We start from the raw sequence: 20,574 nt of genomic DNA, 5'->3' as shown, positions 1-20,574 counted from the left end.
TTGAATGCAGCCTTGTGTTTATCTAGTAGCAGGATCAGAATTTTAGGCTACTTTCACACTGGCGTTTTGGCTTTCCGTTTTTGAGATCCGTTCAGGGCTCTCACAAGCGGTCCAAAACGGATCAGTTTTGCCCTAATGTATTCTGAATGGAAAAGGATCCGCTCAGAATGCATTAGTTTGCCTCCGTTCCGTCTGCTTGCAGCGTTTTGGTGTCTGTCTGACGAAACTGAGCCAAACGGATCCGTCCTGGCACACAATGCAAGTCAATGGGGACGGATCCGTTTTCTATGACGCAATCTGGCACAACAGAAAACTGATCCGTCCTCTATTGACTTTCAATGGTGTTCAAGACGGATCCATCTTGGCTATGTTAAAGATAATACAAACCGATCCGTTCTGAATGGATGTAGATGGTTGTATTATCTGAACGGATCTGTCTGTGCAGATCCATGATGGATCCACACCAAACGAGGGTGTGAAAGTAGCCTTACTCTGTTCCGTCAGACAGCTCAACTGACGGCTCCTTATCTCTGACCTTATAAACACTCATAGCTCAGTTCTTATCTTACTGATATGAATGTGGCTTAAATAAGTGTTTATGACCTTTTAGTAATTTTTAGAGATAAGGGTTATTAAATAGCCAGCACAAAGTCAAAGTACAATTCACACACCTAGAAAAACAGTTAACCCTTTGTGGCAGAATGGCTCAATATTTTTAGTAAAAACCAATTGAAAAAATGATTTTTAGTCCAAAATGAGTAAGATGCAATGCTCACTTTGGGGAGATGCTCTCCAAATTATAAAACCGACTGATGGATAAAAATATGGCTTACTATACACCAACATTTTGGTTCATCGTACCCCATGCCCCTTCCCACTGAACCACACACCTCTATGTTAAGCCCCAACCCTTGTTGAACAGGGCCCAAAAAGTGTCTAAAACATAAATGTAATGCAAAGAACATGCGCCGGTTTGTGACGCATAATATGCCAAAATCTGGGCGCATTTAGACTAAGATTTATCCTAATCTTCCCTTTCGTATTTATTCCTGGAGAACCGATTTCTGGTTCTGTAAGACATATTCAGAGTCTATTTCCAGTGCTCATGCCTTTAATTGGCTTGAGATGGTCTATGAAGTATACATAGCACCATAAAATAAACCCTCGCAATAAGGATAGCTTTTATTCCAATGAGACGGATATGAATGCCTTCTTATTTTTCTAGACTCTACATCTCCTATATGGGGACACTTTTCGCTATTAAAAATGTTAAGTTTATTTTTCTCTCTAATTTTCAATTAACTACCCTGGATCAAATGAATCTGTTTAGATTTGTAGGATGTCTTCCCACAGGCTATTGCTCCTCTTTACTGGGTATTTTCCATGGGCTGCTCACTTGGCAGGCTTTTTAATTACAATAATGATATTTTAAGAAATCTAAATTGGTAGTAACTCTCCCCCCAACGGGTCTCCCTAAACCCCGTCAGATGAATTTGAATGTGTGTGCTAATGTAGAGAATGTGAGTATATAAATTGGATGCAGTGCTCGCTGGAATGCCTGTCTAATATCAATGGCCGATCTTAAAGGGGAGATGTCACCTCTCCTGACATGTCTGTTTTAGTAACTACTTGCATTCCCTATATCAGGGATCAGCAACCTTCGGCACTCCAGCTGTTGTGAAACTACAATTCCCAGCATGTTTCATTCATTTCTATGAGAGTTCTTAGAAGAGCAGAACAAGTATCCATGCTGGGAGTTGTAGTTTCACAACAGCAGGAGTGCCAGAGGTTACCTACCCCTGCCCTATATAATAACAATTCTGGAGCATCTCTTCTTAGGACTAGGTTGGGCCATAATTCTCTTATTCCTGCTGGAAGGGACAGATGAGAGTTATCGATTTTAGGGGGGGGGGGGTTCCTGCACAGTCTGACACTGGCAGCACTGACTGCATAGTGTCAAACTGTGCAGAGACCCATCTCCAACTGGTAACACCCATCTAGCAGGAATAAGAAGAACAGCACAACATGGGGTCATATTAAAACATGCTCCAGAATTATTAGAAGGGTAATGTAAGCAGCTACTAAAACAGACATGTCAGGAGCAGCGACTCTTTGAGAGTGGCCCATCAATTATGAAGTCCCGAGGTAGGTATTACCTTTGAGCGAGTAAACTACAGGTACATTGTCTTATGTAGAGACTTCATTTTCCAAAATGTAGAGAAAAAAAAGCAACATAAAATAAGCTGGGAACAGGGACAACCGATACACAAAACAAAACCAAAACTATAAATACTATTGTTACCTGATATTTCGATCCTGGCAACCAATGGCTGCATATTTCAGGCTGGGATCCACATCCATGTCATATAAGGTAGTTTTACGTACAATATGGTGTGTGCGGGTAAAATGGACAGACCCTTCCCCAGTCTGCAAGGAAAACCACACAATATTATGGTGTACACAGGAATGCCTATTACTTTCTATGTATATTCTAACCGCAGAACATTACTGCCTTATGGCACCTGTAGGTTGTACTTATATCTTCAGGGGCGGATTGGCTATAGACCTTACAGGGGTCACCTGAACCCTCCTCCCAGCCAGCGGAAGTTTTGGGGGATGTATTTTCTGATGCACTGTGGTATTTGGCTCTGTTGGGGTGGTATAATGTTCTGCAATATTGTATTCCTGGCCTTTCCTTTCATTAATTTGGACCTGCCTACAAAATGGGGTCACTTTTAGTCTTTTTTCCAGGGCCACTTTAAGTTCCCAGTCTGCCCCTGTATACCTTGGTTAGTAATATATAAAAAAAAAAAAAAAAAAATCCTGTTCCTCACAGTTAAAACAAACTTGTCACTTGCCAAACCACCACCATGCGAGACGCCAAGAAACCTCCCACATGGGACTGGATTACTGCATAGACCGTAATGTGTGCACCGTGGGACAATATATAGTCCTATTTTTGTTTGCATTTTAGGTGGATAAGCTCCATTCTGTAAAATCGATCAGCAATTTCCATCAGTGATTTTGAGCCAAAACCAGGCGCGGCTCTAAACACAGAACAGGAGCAGATCTTTCCCTTATACCTTATGTCTGTGGAGGCTCCAATCCTGGTTCTGTCTCACAATCACTGATGGAAATCACTGACCAAACACGGACTGTGAAAGCAGCCTTACAATGGCGTAGTCTTGCATAACAACAAGTCCATTTAAATGTAGGAAACAGAACATTTAATATGTCCAAAGGCAAAATGTGAGTCATGCTGGTTACAGTAGAGACGTCATTGACTGCAGCTTTGAAGGCAGGCTGAGTCACAGTCTAGTCGTGTGCCAGCTGGTCAGTACAATGGCAGATCTTGGTTTATGAGGCCTTTAAACACGTCAGACACAGGTGAATCAGTCACCGTTTGCACTTACTCTGTGTATGATATATACAGATATACATAGGGAAACACAGATATATGCTCATACCTGCTCAGCAGTGCGGAAGTAAATGCTTTTATCTGCTCCACAGCTGATCATTCGCATCTTGCCATCATTAGCTGCAAAATTAACAGATACAGGTTAGCTTCATTTTATATACAAGGAACATATTATTGTGTGTTACTGGCTATAACTAACCAAAACAGTATACTTGGGGCCATGCACAAGGCAATTCCATGTGCAATGACCCTGACGAAAGGAACATGCAGTTCCTAAGATCTCATAATACAAACCTACAGGCACGCCACGTGCTACTGTATGGTGCTTGTAAGACCGGCTTCTATAATGTGATGGAGTATGTGATGTGTTTTTTGTTCTAGTGTGAAGACTCATTTACCATAGTGTGAAAAAAGATATATTAAATAAAGACTATATATGAGATATAGAAAAAGATATCTACAGATTTCTGCGGTGTACCCTGCAGCATAGTTTTCCATCTGAATATGGTTAAAGGGGTTATCCTGGAAAAGATAATGATCACTGATGAATGATCCTCAGGATAGGTCATCATTATCACATCCAAGTCCACATCCAAATTCAGGAGCCACTGCGTTCACCAGAGCTCTGGTCAGCGATGCCGGCTCCCAGCAGCTTTCCAAGGACAGCGTCGTACATCGTATAGTGGCCGTGCTTGGTATTGCCTCTCAGCCTAATTGACTTCAATGGGGCTGAGCTGCAACTAGGCCATGTGACCGATGTACAGTGATATCACTGGCCCAGGAAGAGGCTACATAGCTCAAGGCCTCTATTAACGGCTGATCAGTGGGGTTCCCGGGTGTCGCACCCCTGCAGATCTGATACTGATGACCAATCCTGAGGATAAGTCAGAAATATCTTTTCCTGGATAACCCCTTTAACAATACAACCAAATAAAGATGTGGTGGTACAAATAATTTAACGCGCAAACCAGGAGTATCTAAGGCAGTTAAATAGCCGGGATCAGAGGTTTCTCTTACCCCATTTGTTATAGCAAGAGCCCAGTTGTCACGCATCACTGGAAACCTGCGGTGATTGCTTGTGCTTCTGAGTTAGTATAGTTACCATCAAGTACAGTTAGGCCTCTTTCACACGGGCATCGCATGTGAGGCCGGATAAAATGCGGGTGCGTTGCGGGAAAATGCGCGATTTTTCCACGCGAGTGCAAAACGTTTTAATGCATTTTGCACGTGCGTGAGAAAAATCGGCATGTTTGGTACCCAGACCCGAACCCGGACTTCTTCACAGAAGTTCGGGTTTGGATTAGGGGTTGTGTAGATTTTATTATTTTCCCTTATAACATGGTTATAAGGGAAAATAATAGCATTCTTAATACAGAATGCTAAGTAAATTAGGATGGAGGGGTTAAAAAAAATAATAATAATAATATCACACTCATCGCGCTGCCCGGCTTGTCTTCTTTCTTCTTCTTTGATGACCTGGGAGGAAAAGGACCTTTGGTGACATCACTGCGCTCATCACATGGTCCGTCACCATGGTGATGGACCATGTGATGTGCGCAGTGACGTCACCAAAGGTCCTTTTCCTCCCAGGTCATCAAAGAAGAAGAAAGAAGACAAGCCGGGCAGCGTGAACAAGTGGATGAGGGGAGTTTAAATTCTTTGTATTTATTTTTTTTAACCCCTCCATCCCTAATTTACTTAGCATTCTGTATTAAGAATGCTATTTTCCCTTATAACCATGTTATAAGGGAAAATAATAAAGATCAAGTCCCCATCCCGATCGTCTTCTAGCAAACACGAGTGAAAAAAAAAAATAATAATCGCACCGCATCCGCACTTGCTTGCGATTTTTACGCAGCCCCATTCACTTCTATGGGGCCTGCGTTGCGTGAAAGACGCACAATATAGAGCTTGCTGCGATTTTCACACAACGCACAAGTGATGCATGAAAATCACCGCTCATGTGCACAGCCCAATAGAAGTGAATGGGTCCGGATTCAGTGCGGGTGCAATGCATTCACCTCACGCATTGCACCTGCGTGGAAAACTCGCCCGTGTGAAAGGGGCCTTTAGGGAATTCCATGTCATACTGTATGTGATTTTACCCACAAATAATATTTGCCCAGTCGCAGACTCTTTGCTCACCAGCAAATTTTACCGCAGTGATAGATGAAGAGTGGTCATCTAATGTTTGCTGAAGGCTGTAGTTTTTCGATGCATCCAGTACATGGATCAGCCGGTCACGGCTAGCAGAGGCCAAAAGATTCATTCCTAAAAGGAAAAAAATTAAGTATAATAATTAATTTATTTCACAGAGCCATTCTTTCCAGGGCATTGTACATGTGAAAAGGGTTTACATACATAATACAAAAATAAGTACAATAAACTGAGTGACAGACCCTGCCTGCAAGGGCTCACAATCTACAAGGGAAAGGAGACAGTAAGCGAAGGTAGAAGCTGCTCAGACGGTAGTGTGGTGGCAGCAGGGTGATTGCAGCTTATAATTTTTCCTGAAGAAGTGAGTGTTTAGGCTGGTTTTGAAGGTTTGGATGTTGGGACGAGAGTCTGACGTGTTAGGATAGAGAGTTCCAGAACATGGGGGATGCACGCAAGATATTTTGGAGAGGATTGTGAGGAGTAGAGTAAGGGCTCATGCAAACAGCCATTGTCCGACTGTGTCCTTATTGCCACCTGAAATATACGGGCACCAGCCGTGTGTGCAGCGTATCACGGAATGAGTCCGCATTACGGAAGGTATGGTGCGGTGCAGAAAGCCACAGATCGGAAGCACTACTGAGTGCTTCCATGGGTTTTCTGTCTGTTCCTCTGCACTGCAAAAATGTAGTGCATGCACTACTTTTTTGCAGCGCGGACCGTCTGATGCGGATCACAGACCCCATTCAAGTGAATGGGTCCACTTCCACAGATGGCAGGCACATGGTCGGTGCCCGCGCAAATTGCAGTCCGCAGCACAGTCAAGGCCGGCCCCCGGTCGTGTGCATGAGCCCCTTAAATGAGGTGGTCCTGGGGGGATAGGAGATTATGGATGTATCAGTGGATTAGATCACCGATCTATCAAGGGGAAAGGTTGTGGAGAGCCTTGTAGGACGTTGTTAATATTTTGAACTAAATGTGTCTGATAATGGAGGGCCAGTGAATGGATTGGCAGAAAGGCGGATACGAAATGAGGGGAGTGGATTAACTGGGCAGCAGAGATGTGGATAGATTGGAGGGGTGCAAAAAAGTGTTAGATGGAAGGCCATGGAGAAGAGTGTTGCAGTAGGTGGGAGATGATGAGGGCATGTACTAGAATTTCATATTATTGTGGTAATAACATGAAAAACATCTGAAATGTATGATGCATAAACACATAAATAAATGCGCACACACAATATCCATCTATATAGAGAAAAAAAGCTGGAAGATAATATGATAAATACCTGTTTCTGGCTTAGAATATTCCAAACAAAGGATTTCTGAATCATGGGCTTCTACTTTTAAAAGCTCTCTCAGAGACTGCAGCTCATGCACCCTGTAATAAAGAATAGAAACTAAGGCCTGCTAATATAGTGACTTCAGTTTACCACACACATCCTCTCACCCAATACCTGAGTGTCCCGGTTCTGTCTCCTGAGGCCAAGTGTTGCCCATTAGGACTCACACACACTGAGCGAATCCCAACCTTGGCATCTAATGTCTGAACATCTACTTTATCCGCCAATCCAGTGCAGTTACAGTCTGTGTCCAGCAGCGCCTGCGTGTTATCATCAATCAGGATGATTTTCATCAGGTCCTGTTAAGGTCAAGGAACATGGGACATTAGTAGGTTGTTCTATCTGTCCGTTAAACACAGTAGATAGCAGTGTGAGCTCACACTAATACACGCACATTGCTGAGGATATTCCGATGTAAAGCAGTGCCGTGGATGTTTGAGGTCTCCATGTTCCACAGTCGGATGGTGTTGTCGGAAGAGCAGGTGATGAAAGAGTTTGGGGGCAGGCAGGCCTGGTTGCTGTCTTTCATTTCAGGGTAAACCTAGATGGATGAGAAAAAGAACCCTATAAGAAGGCTATGGTACCTCCTATATCAGAGAACAGTTATCAGAGTCACCCGCTTTACAAGCATCAATATTCCCATAGTACTGAAAGGCAGCTCTGGCAATTTAACAAGTCTATATCACAGGATCACCACTTATATATAATTACAATAAATGGGTTATATGGCTCAGACAACCTCTTGCAAAATTCCTTGTCTGAACCTAATGTAATAAAGGGGACCAAGCCCCCCACCTTAAAAAAAGGATATATTTAAAGAGGCTGTCCAATTATCCTATATTGATGCCCTATCCTCAAGATAGGTCATAGGATATCAGATCGACTGGGCCCGACTGCTGGCACCCCGCTGATCAACTAGTATCAGTAGTGAATCGCCAGTTATGTTTTTGTCTTTTTTTTTTGGCGTGGGCATGCTCCTACCTCTGCGCTCCATACACAGGAAGAGTGATACAGAGCAGAGTAGACTTTTCCAACTTTCTTCAAATCTTTAATGTCCCATACATAAAGACTGTGGTCGTTGTACACACAGGACAGCCATTGGTTGGTGGAGTCAAAGGTCATGCCGACAGTATCTGGGTACTTGGCATCTGCAGCATTGGAGAACAGGCGGCTGGTAGGAGTAGAAGAAGTTGTATAAATAAACTGATACGCGAGAACAGCAGTAGTAAAACATATACATTATCACACTGTATATAATTGCATCCCTTCCTATAACCAGACATGAGAATCAAACTGAAAACTGATACAAAGAGGTACAGTCAATCCTAATTTAAGTCTATAGGTGTTCTAATAGGGCTCTATACAAGGCGGAGAGTATATGGAGCTGCAATGTACCCCATATGCATGATGCCTTAGGGCAGTGATGTCTAACCTCCAGCACTCCAGCGGAGGTGAAACTACGACTCCCAGCATGCTCCATTCAATTCTATGGCGTTCTGAGATCAGCCAAGCAACTGTACATCTTGGGAGTTGCAGTTTTACCACAGCTGGAGTGCCGGAGGTTAGCCATCACAGGCCATGGTTACACTTTAAATCATCAGAATCTACTGTATGGTCCACATGCAGTACACTGAACCCATACAATCACTACCAGAAATCAATGCCCAGTTTTAAGGCCTAGGATTTATCAGCACGGTTGGCTGGTGTGAATAATTTCTAACGTATAGACATTGTATAGCGAGAGAGATGGGAAAGTTTTGCTGGACTTGAAACATTTCTCTCTTCAATTTGCAGACGTGAACGCAGGGATGGGAAGAGACATCGCTCTACAGATAAAAGGTTTTTAATATCTGTGTAAGTGGCTGAAAGACCACCGTAAAACCAAGAGGTCAACTAAGAAACTGACCACCGAGTCTGGAGAAGGAAAACAGTGGAGCTTTTCTAAGCCAAAGCATGCAGCTGTAGGCTGCGGGTCAGGGGAGAAGAAACCCACATGCAGAGATGTGGATCAAAGGGACGACTGTTCTCCTTGAGAAATCCACTGTAGAAAATACCAGGCTGAATTCCACTCACTCAGTTTAGGGTTTTACGACGCACCAGATGCACTAATATCCTATGTAAATGCACAGCGTTGAAGGGGAGGACTAGAGATTAATATCATTGCTCCTGGGGCAGTGACACAGCAAACTGTGGTCTTGTCAGTTCACAAGTAAATGCTGCACGAGTCCACAATACAAGAGCTCATACTGTGGTACATCCAGAGGATTGCGCAGTGCTTTCACCCAGAGGATTGCGCAGTGCTTTCACCCAGAGGATTGCGCAGTGCTTTTTTTTTAACCAAGACTAAAAGGAATTTTCGGGTACTTAAAAGGAAGAGTCCAGCAGTATTATAGTTTTCATGTATATGGCTCACAATGAGTTAAGAATAAGCTATACTAACTCTCACCAACCCCCTAGCCACTGCTGTGGTCCCCACTTCCCAGTGAACATGCAGGAAAGGCCTGCTAAGCCAATCACTGGCCGAGACGGGTCACCACTATGGTAAATTATCAGCTGAGACATGACCAGGAAGTTGAAGAGCAACGGGACTGGAAAAGCATCAAAACTGTTGTGGTGGCGATCAATGGTGTGAGTATGATGTATTTTATTTATTTTTTTAACCCACTGTGAGCCATAGATGAATGTAATACTGCTGGACAACCCCTTTAAGCACTGATGAGTAATGAAAAGGGTTTTCTGAGATTGACCGATGACCGATCCTCAGTATCTTATCGGTGAGGGTCCTATACACGGGGTCAGCTGTTTGAGAAGGCACCAGTGTTCCTGTGAGCGCTGCGGCCTTCTCTCAGCTTTTCCTAGGCCAGTGACGACGTGCTCATAGCCACAGCGCAGTCTTATTGAAGTGAATGAGGCCGAGCGCGATATCAAGCACAACCACTATACTATGTACGATGCTGTGCTTGGTGAGCACAGAGAAGGCCACGGCGCTCACAGGAGTGCTGGTGCCTTCTCAAACAGCTGATCAGCAGGGACCCAGGTGTCGGACCCCTACTGATCAGTATAAAAATCTCAGGAAACCCCTTTAATGTTTAACTGGTACGTGGTCTGATCCCCAGGACCTCCGCCAATCAGCAGAACAAAGAGCCACAGGTGTGGCTATGCCTGACACTGTAGCCCAGTTCACCCAAGTTAGTAGTACCAGGCATAGTGCCTCTGCCAAAAGGGCTCCTTCATTCTTGATCTATAGGGGTCTCCTCACTGATCAAACATTAATGAATTATCCCAAGGATAAGTCCCAGAAAACACTTCCAAAATAAATTAAAATAATTCTAAAGTGAAGTAAAAATAGGAATGTAATTCTGTCTTCTCAAAGTTCAATAATTGTTGTATTTAAATACTTAACAAGATGGAGATCTGTCAGGGGATTGGCTAGGAGATGGAATGTATCACAGAAAACATAGCAAGTGTCAAATTCATCAAGGTTTGACATTTGGTCTTACCTAGCCTCAGTGACTGTGGCAATGTCTACTCCAAGGCGATGTGGCTTTGGGCATGGGTGCTAAGAAAGTGCAAGTTGTTTGGGTTACAGATGCGTACAGTGCCGTCGGCACAACCCGCAGAAAATATACTCCTGGTCACATGATGCAGCTTTGCCATGGTGGTCATGAAGGAGGAGAACATTTAGTGATCGCCAACATGACTGCAGGACACACCTCACATGATCGTATTAATATGCCATACAGTGTATACAGTAATCGGTAATGCAAATTTCCATCCTTTCTAATTTTAATATAGATTAAAAATGTAGTCTTGATATTAATAAACCTTCACGGCAGTCAGAGCTCTGTTTTGGTTCTTGCTACAGAATCCAAAATCTTTGTCAGATACACAAAGGTAAAGGGGTTGTCCGGGTTAGGGCTGAACCCAGATATCGCCTCTTCTGTATACATACCTAAGTACGAGATGGAGCATCGGAGGCATTTCCTTGCGGCAGATGCTCCCCTTTGCCTGGCTGCATCACAAGTGTCCTGTTTGTTGTGAGTCGGTGACATACCGGGCTTCACAACACTATGCTAGGCGGAGGCTTCTGCCTAGCAGTGAGCCCTGGGACATCACTGGCACAGATGGGCGGTGTATAGTGCTGCCCTAGGCTCTTTTGGAGGTGGGTACTAGCATTAGTATTGTGAAGCAAGGATATGCTCAGATGCTCCTCTCATACATACTAAGTGAATACAGAAGAGGTGATATCCGGGTTCAGCCCTGAAGCCAGACATTTTTGGGCTGCCTGCAGCCACCACTACCAGGGGTTTAGGAGGCTGCTATCATACTCCACGCAGTGGCGGCTGCAGCCACACACATTTTTTTATGGATTTGGAGCTGTCAATGCTACAGAGATATGACAAACTTCAGCACAGAAAGTTGGATTTAATAACCGTGTTAAAAGGCGGACATTCATTTTAAATGTACAAGATGTTAATGATAATCAAAATCTATATAAATCTTTCCAAATCGAAGAAAAGAGTTGGCGCAGCCTTACTGGCAATTCTCATTGAAGCTATCAGAAATAGTATAAAAATGGGCGCTCGGACTGTAGTAACCACCTACAGAGAACTAAAGCTCTACAATAAAGACCTACCCTGAGCTCTACCCATTTGTCCAGAAGTCTTCGGTCGTTGAATTCACACAGCAGCCCAGAGGATGTGATGCAGAAGGTACTGCTCGCCTTCTTTCCTTTACCACATGCAACGTCAGTGAAGAAATTATTCCTGAGTTCACCCAATAGGCCTGAGCGCCCCAAAAGAGGAATCGTAGAATTCACCTGAAACAAAGAATGGAGCATTTCATCAGATGGCCATTTTAAAAACAGATACAGTAAAAAAATGTATTACAAGAAGTCACGCTACAGCGTATTTCGATAAATGTGTTGTGCTATTCAGAAATAGTACATTTGTATCTCCTTTTATACAAAACATCTGCTGAATATGATCCAGTTTTTATTCTGAAGAAGTTGATAAAATAGCCCCCCAAAGGGGGTGGTGGCCAGGGCTCCCTGTAAGCTGCGTGGCCGTTCCATAGTGCCACCACTCACCGCCGCAGCCCCAGAACTCTGAACAGGCCAAGCCATGCTACTCACAGTGTCCCTACTATACGTCCTGACACCGCTGCATCTGTGTGAGGCCGCGCTGCTTCTGAAAGATCAGACGGACAGAACTGCAGTGCGGCAAGAAGGAGGAGGTGGCGGCGGCGGCGCTGCTAGCATGGAGTCCCGTGAGGGAGGCACACTACCGCATGATCTGCACTAGTGTTATCTGTGGTTTTACACATTCCCCATGTAATATTTCTGGAGCATCTATTCTTATGGCTCTAGGTTCTGCCATTCCTTTATCATTTCTTCTAGAAGTTATGAATGAATTGCTAGCAGTCTGCAATAAGGGTACAGAGGGGTGTTACCAGATGGAGGGGATGTCCCTGCACAGACTCACTCTATCCAATCAGTGCTGCCATTGTCAGACTGTGCAGATACACACCGCATACTGGTTACCACTAGTGTTGAGCGAACTTCTGTTTTAAGTTCGGAGTCTAAAGTTCGGCTTCCGGTTAGCGGAGAATCCCGATATGGATTCAGAATTCCGTTGTGGTCCGTGGTAGCGGAATCAATAATGGACGATTATTGATTCCGCTACCACGGACCACAACGGAATTCGGAATCCATATCGGGATTCTCCGCTAACCGGAAGCCGAACTTTAGACTCCGAACTTAAAACAGAAGTTCGCTCAACACTAGTTACCACCCCTTTGTACCCTTACTGCAGTCTGCTAGCAATTATTCATAACTTCTAGTAGAAATAATAAACGAATGGCACAACATACAGAAATAAGAACAGATGCTCCAGAATTGTTATTACACAGGGATGCATGGAGCTATTAAAACAGACATGTCCGGAGAGGTGACAGGGTCCGCTTTAATAGCTGGTGTTAGCTCAAAAGCTCTCCATTTTAGGGTTTTGCTCAAGTGATAGGAAAAGAAGTTGTTCATAAAATGCATCAAAGCCTTGGGCTATTGGAAATTTGTCTGCCTGGTATGCGGACATGGCACAATGCAGGATGTTCAACGACAATTTTTATGATAGAGACTTTAAGTATACCTACAGAGCAAGAACCAGGTTACAGCAAAATTAAATGGGTTATCTGATTATCAGATCGGCGGGGGGTCCAACTCCGGGACCCCCCCTGCCGATCAGCTGTTTAAAGTGAAAGGCCCGCACTTGTACATTTCTTTTCATTGCAACACGAGCAGGTGTAATTACACATAAGCCTTCCCATTCACTTCAATAGACGCTCCGTAGGATACATCATCATAAAAAATAAAAAAAGGGGGGGGAGACAACCCATTAGCGCAGACCTTCAGATGCATTGATATTATCTGCATCGACAGCACAGCATTACTACCACTGCTGGAATACTGATACATCAGTTTGTCCACATGTTTTATTCAGACAGAAGGACTGAAGTCATTAGTCAGGGAAATCCAAACAAATGCAATACTCCAAGAGCTCCAACATATTCCTGGAGTTACCTTTGAGGACTTTGCTTCATCCAAGTACCAGAATTTGACGTGTCTGTTTCCAGCAGTTACAAAGTAGCTGCTGTCTTCCGAGAAGGAGACCGCCGTCACTTTACTAGATACTTTGTTTGCTGCTACAACAACATTTTTCTGAAAGACAAAAAGAAAGAGAAAAACATTTGACTGTGAAAAGGAGAATACAAAAAAATAAGTTTCCTTCAGTTTTCCGAGGACATTTATCTCTACACTCTGGAAAAGCAGGAGACAACATTGAAAAAACGTCTTCCACTGTAGACAAAACCTTTGTACCAGGGACAGTATGTTCTGAGACCAATGCGTACACCTTAAAACGCTTTACATAACCCTTAATGAATGAACTACCATAGCAACAGCGGGGACTGTAACCCCATGCAGGTTCTCACCACTCCACCTTCCTTCAGCCCCGTAACACGGCTTCAATGGTATATACATCCTTTATACCTGCCTAACAGGATTCTGATGGAGGCAACATTTCCTTCAGTCTGAACAATGCCATACATGGCGAGATATCGAAAAAAAAAAAAAAACACATCTGAAGACAGAAGACGTCTTGATAGAAAGCAGACACCTTTCTATGCTTCCAGGGCGGCAGGGGTCTATCCCTTTACTTTTTATTATGAGAAAAGGGAATGATCAAGTCACTGGAATAATAATGTGCAACATTATTTGCATTAACCTGCCATTGACACGTGAGGATATACAGTCCGCATGACAATAAGATATAGGGTAGATGTAACAATAAAATAGACACTGATCAGATGTAAAGGTTTCAGCATGTGAGCAAGTCATCATTATGGGGGAGATTTGTTAAGACCAATGCTTTCTGTGCTGGTCTTGATATTCCTTGCACCGCTGGAGCAGGCACCACAGTTATGTCGAGGCGCAGGCCTCATGATAAATTAGGCGCCGTATCCTTCAGCAGTCCATGTGCATAAACAGAAATCTAGGACAGCTCAGAGCTGCTGTAGATTTCTGGCTTCATTTGCACCAGAAAACTGACTTTAATGAAGATAAATTTGTCTTGGGTATTGGCCATGCCCCTTTTCTGCCCTTACCACACACCCTTTTGTAAAAAATGGCAAGGGCGGCGTGAAAAGATGCACTTGCGCCTTTTTTTTTTTTCCTTTAAAAAGTCCAACACACAGCATGCGACTTTTTTAAAATCTAGTGCAAGGGGGACGATAAATCTCCCCCTGTATAATGGAGTATCTACATGGAATCATCTAGATCAGGGATGCTCAGCCTGCGGCCCTCAGCTGTTGTAAAACGACAACCTCCCACCATGCCCTTCTGTAGGCTGTCTGGGAATTATGGGAGTTGTAGTTTTCCAACAGCTGGAGGGCCGTAGGTTGAGCATGCCTGATCTAGATAAAGATGTAACTACAGGACAAATGCTTGGGAGGCAGAGCTAATGGCTATGGAGCAAGGTCTAGGTTCAGAACAAGCGCCATCTGACAGGTGCTGGGGAGACATGTCCATGCATGGCCAGTTTAAAAAGGGTATGTCCATGACACTACATGATGGCACATCACTAAGATATACAATCACTTCATGATCAGTGGGTGTCATTTGTGACCTCTGCACTTGCCCTTTTTGACACAACTCCAATCACACATTCCTCCTGAGGACTGGTGGGGGTCCTGGAAGTGATGGTATATCCTAGCATTAAGTCATCACTTTTCTTCATGAGAAAACTCATTTAAAAGGACTGAATCATGAAACATTCTACATTTTTTAAACCAGCACCTGGATCTGAATACTTTTGAAATTGCATGTAATAAAAAATTTAGCATAGCCACTGAGTTATTCAATAAAATATATCAGTATAGCGCCACCTGCTGTTTGTTCTTTTCCTTATTTTTTGTCCGTCTCACTGAGGTGGTCGCACATGCTCGGTTTAAATCTTCACATGTCACCAGCCATATGTTCTGCTAGAAGCTGTGGCAGTTACAGGGAGATACTTATAGCTTTGTTAGAAAGGTACTGTCATGCCATAACCCCTTTAATCGTTCTATGGGTTATTAAAAGTGGTACATAAGGGGGGCATACGAGTACGCATCAAGCACCTGTACAACTCAGGGCTCACCTTCCACGACCACACGTTGACGATCATATCATGCTGGTATCCAACAGACACAATGTATTTGGAGCTTGGGGAGAAAGCGACACAGGCGACGCCATACTTGTGTTCTTGAAGTTCTGCTACTTGTGTTCGTTCAGCCACATCCCATACCCGCACTGCAGGCATGTGCCCACTCTGTGAACAGAAGGAAGGTGACAATAAGTAGACGGGACATACAAATATAGAGCCTTCATCACTGCATGAGTCACTCAAGAGGTTTGAAACTACAACTCCCAGCAGGCAGTTCTCTGAACTCCCATAGAAGTAGACAGAGCACGCTGAGCATTGTATATTCACAACACAATAAGGGCCTGTGATGAATCAGTTGTGCACTGGTGCCAGTCTCCTCACCACAGAGTGCACACCTGAGGTACGTAGGTAGATGGGTACGGAGGATTACAAAGGCCCTTCTCAGGATGCTACAAAGTCATACGTAACCTCTGAGAACAAAGAGGGCAGAGCGACTGACCAAGATACAGGTGAGCGACTTACAGGAAGCGTTTGCAATTAGACAACTCACGTAACAAAGTCATTTTTTGCAGATTATAAAGGGTTTTCCTAAGGCCTCATACACACGACCAAATCCGTTTTTTGCGGTCCCGCAGATCAGCTAGACACAGATACCGACCAAGCACATCTAGCATTTTTTCCTTCTGCAGGTACTATTTTACAAATGCATACAATGTCCTAGGAATAGGACTTTTTTTTTTTGCAGGGCCGCACTGTGCTGTCTGCATCTTTTGCAGCCCCACTGAAATGAATAGGTCTGCGTCTGATCTGCAAAAAATGTGGATTGGATGCGGCCTGAAATAATGGTTGTGTGCATGAGGGCCAAGAATGAAATTTTGATTGCCTATTTCTATAATAGACTGCTAATGATTGGTCAGTGAGGGTGGGACCTTCAGAAGTAGTTGCTTTGCCCGCAGGGGTATGAGGGACATTTCCGCACTGATCAAACATTAACAGCCTATCATATGGAGTTATAAAATACCCTCCTACCCAAGACCATTAAATGTGAAACAATACATGGAATCTAAGGTCTGTGGATGTCCCCATTACTGAGCCAGCACAATGACATGTAAGGATTATCGCTATGTTAAGGGAGTCTGTCAGCAGTTTTGACCATGCTAAACTGCTATCAGCACTAGGAAGAGGCTGGAGAGAGCAGTACAAACATACCTTCTGTTCAGCTCCTATCAGGAGTAGGGTGAATATGAAGTTTTAGGCCTAATTCAAACATTAAGTGCTCGGTCAGTGATTTTAATCAGCGATTGCAAGCTAAAACCAGGTTTGGGCCGAAAAACAGAACAGGTGCAGATATTTCCCTAATACCTTATCTCTGCGAAGGCTTCACTCCTGGTTTTGGCTCACAACCATTGATGATAATCCTCTAGGTCTTATTCTGACAGATACTGCCCTCAGGTGCCCCGGAAGCGGAGTTTAGATGTAAAGTGCTCTCTGCATACAGCTGCTTCAGAGTCCCTCCCCACGGCTCTGAGTGACAGCTGTAGTGGTCTTCTGGTTGGTCGCTATAGCTGTCACTCAAAGCAAAAGGGGATGCGCTGTGAAGCAGCTCAATGTAAAGAACTCCTCACAGGGAAGCTCCGCCCCCCCAGGGCACTTGCAGAAGCAAAATCTAGCAGAATAAAAGTTCATATTCTCACTACTCCCGATGATAAAAGCTCTACAGTAGCCATGTTTTTCCTGCTCTCCTAAGCCCCTACATGGTACCGTCAGCAGCTTAGCATGGTCAAAACTGCTAAAAAAAACTAAATTATGCCTTTCAGGCTTTACTGAGGGCAGAATTTTTAACTTTTTCCTAATAAAGCTATGGTAATGGAGCCGATATTAAAATCACATCATAATGTCAATCCCTGACAAATTGCTTAAAACGAGAATACCCAAAACCAGTGTTATAGGATGGAAGTCGCATACGGCAGCAATAATTTGTGGGCAACCACTGGAAGCTGAGAGCGGTTAAAGGATTTATTTTATGCTGCACATGGGAAACTGAGTTTTTAGGAGAGTTGGTAGCTTGTCAATATGATTTCATCTGCTTTATTAGACATATGTCTGCAACATCTGGGGCCGGGTAAAAATAGACCTAATCCTGGAGGAACGGCCGGCGGCGAGATGGAAAGAACACAAGCAGCATCTGCTCTGCCCGGCCGTGGAAATCAGAAGAAAACCCTCAATTCACCGGACCCACCAATCTCCATGAGGTACTGCAGAAAAACGTAAAATCTACCATTCTGGTCAGGATAAATATATTTTTAGATTTGAATAGCTGAGGCATTTTGGGATGTGGTGATGCTAATTGTTTATTTAAAGGTTTATTCTGGTTAGATTAACAAGATAGGGGATAACTATTAGATCTGTGGGGGTTCTACTACTGGGAGCCCCACTTATCACAATAACGGGGGCCCTGTAAACACCCCCAAATGAACAGAGGTCGGCAGGGCATCCGCTCCATTAATTTCTATGGGAAATACTGAGATAGTCGAGCACTGTACTCCAGAACTTCTATAGAAACGAGTGGAGTGGCCACACGTGGGCTGCAGATTGTTGGGGGTCCCAGCAGTAGGACCCCCACCGATCTAATAGTTATCCCCTATCCACAGTATAAGGGATAACTTATTCTAACCAGAAAACCATTCAATATTATTTTTAAAAAGGGGATGATTTGTAATTTTATAATTATTATAATTTTTTTTTTTAAACTCTGTTTTAGTCCCCCTCGTAAGTTATAACGGGCATCTGTCAGCAGATCTGTACCGATGGAACTGGCTGACCTGTTACATGTGCGCTTGGCAGCTGAAGGCATCTGTGTTGGTCCCATGTACATATGTGCCCGCATTGCTGAGAAAAATTATGCTTTAATATATGCAAATGAACCTCTAGGAGCAACGGGGGCGTTACCGTTACACCTAGAGGTTCTGCTCGCTCTGCAACGGCCGCACCCTCTGCACTTTGACAGGGCCAGGTGTGATGACACTTACACTGCCTGGTTCTGTCAGTCAGGAGAGGGCACAGCAGTTGCAGAGATAGCAGAGCCTCTAGGTGTAACGGTAATGATCCGGTTGCTCCCAGAGGCTCATTTGCATATGAACATGGGACCAACACAGCTACCTACAAGCGCAGATGTCCATTAACATGTTACTGTCTAATCGCCTCTCTCATAGACTGCATAGGCAGTCACAGCAACTGAACGGCCCCTGTGATCTTGGCACAGGGGAGCTGTCCATTCTCTGTGAGCGCAGTGCGCCCGGAAAAGAACCTATGAGATGTCCAGGTCCCAACTGACCATTACATAGGTTAAAAGTCAGTGATTGGAGTAATCGCCAATCACAGACTCTGCCTCTGAGTGTCTGGTGTCTAGGTGATGTCCTGCTCACCACTGTGGCCAGAGATTGTCTACAGCGGTCACGTGCCCCCTGTCAACATAGTGTTGATCTCAGCGCACCAGGAAGATGAAGAGCCGGCTGTGGATCAACATAGACCGAATCCAGCAGCGAGACCAGCGTATGTATGATCACTTACCACGGGTCACCAACACTGGTATGTCTGATATAATGTTGGATAGTGGTCGGCAAGGGGTTAATGTGCAAAATGATGCTATTCACCTAGCTACCATGGGCATATTGGTAACTTGGTTATCAGAATAGTTTATGCAACATCTAACCTCAACATAATGCACGATGCCTAGCCATGGACCTAAAACAAACTCCATATTTGATGCTTTAATATGTAAAAATAATACTTGCCTCTCCTGTAACCAAGAACTTTCCATCTGGAGAAAATGCAAGAGCAGTGATAGTTTTTCTGAAAGAAAAAAAAAAAAAAGAAAAAAAAAAAAAGAGAAAAATCTGAAAATTCTATATAAATAAGACATACACAATGCCTGTAATATGACAATACAAGTCTATGGAAAAACCAGAAACCTCAAAACATGATGCAAGCATTTAACATGGCCAGAGAGAGACGTCAAAAATGTCACAGCTCCAACATGCTGCGTTATTAAACACTGGAGACCCAAAAACCACCACCTAATAAACACTAGTGATAAAAAACTAAAACCTAAAATAAAAAAAAATAAAAACGGGATAATGCCCAAATTCGAATGGTAATATTCCAGCTAGGCTTTGGATGACCCTTTGGAGGGTGTCCTAAACCCTACACCCGAAACTATGAGGTTTTCCTAATAAACTACATGTAAAAGGGGATGACTGTACCAGACGGGCGGGGCGCTGAGGTCATTTCCCATGAATAATAGTGGAATCACCAGGTTCTGTGTACCAGCATTACCACTTTTACTACTGAAAGGTTTCGTCTTTATGTGACTGGCATTAATAATCCGCTGAAAGCCAGATGAAAGGTTTTTACCGCCCAATAAATGTGAGGGGGAAGAAACAGTTTACGGTTCCTGGTAGAGCAATGTTATTTTTGGGAGCATAATTTATTGTAAAATTACAAAACTGTTATATTACGATTATTTTTTTTGATCTTAAGGGGAAAGATAAAGTGCGTCAGTCTTTAAAACAAGCTGCCCTTACAGGTGAAACTCGAAAAATTAGAATATCGTGTAAAGTTCATTTATTTCAGTAATGCAACTTAAAAAGGTGAAACTAATATACAGTCCTGATCAAAAGTTTAAGACCACTTGAAAAATGGCAAAAAATCATATTTTACATTGTTGGATCTTAACAAGGTTCCAAGTAGAGCTTCAACATGCAACAAGAAGAAATGAGAGTGAGACAAAACATTTTTTGAGCATTCAATTAATTAAAAATAACGATTAAACTGAAACAGGCTGTTTTTCAGCTGATCCAAATTTTAGGACCACATGCCTTTAAAAGGCCAAATCTGTGCAAAGATGTGGATTCATTGTCATTTTCTGTCAGGTAGTCACACGTTGTGATGGCAAAGGCAAAAAAAC

At 43.5% G+C, this 20,574-nt stretch overlaps 1 protein-coding gene across 1 annotated transcript in view; it reads right to left on the bottom strand.

Annotated features, from left to right (window-relative positions):
• MAPKBP1 (mitogen-activated protein kinase binding protein 1) overlaps nt 1-20,574 on the bottom strand; it is a 154,273-nt gene that overhangs the window by 44,114 nt on the left and 89,585 nt on the right. The window contains 13 exon segments of the mRNA XM_040410984.1: nt 2,303-2,427; nt 3,468-3,538; nt 5,564-5,689; nt 6,859-6,950; nt 7,027-7,211; nt 7,307-7,453; nt 7,894-8,083; nt 10,413-10,465; nt 10,468-10,575; nt 11,549-11,731; nt 13,490-13,627; nt 15,603-15,773; nt 19,403-19,473. Coding sequence (XP_040266918.1) covers nt 2,303-2,427; nt 3,468-3,538; nt 5,564-5,689; nt 6,859-6,950; nt 7,027-7,211; nt 7,307-7,453; nt 7,894-8,083; nt 10,413-10,465; nt 10,468-10,575; nt 11,549-11,731; nt 13,490-13,627; nt 15,603-15,773; nt 19,403-19,473 — 1,660 coding nt within the window.

This window comes from Bufo bufo, chromosome 11, assembly GCF_905171765.1.
Source record: "Bufo bufo chromosome 11, aBufBuf1.1, whole genome shotgun sequence".
In the NCBI taxonomy this organism is placed as follows: domain Eukaryota; kingdom Metazoa; phylum Chordata; class Amphibia; order Anura; family Bufonidae; genus Bufo; species Bufo bufo.
The sequence above is the reverse complement of the archived record's forward strand: the minus strand, read 5'-3'. Positions and strand labels throughout refer to the sequence as shown.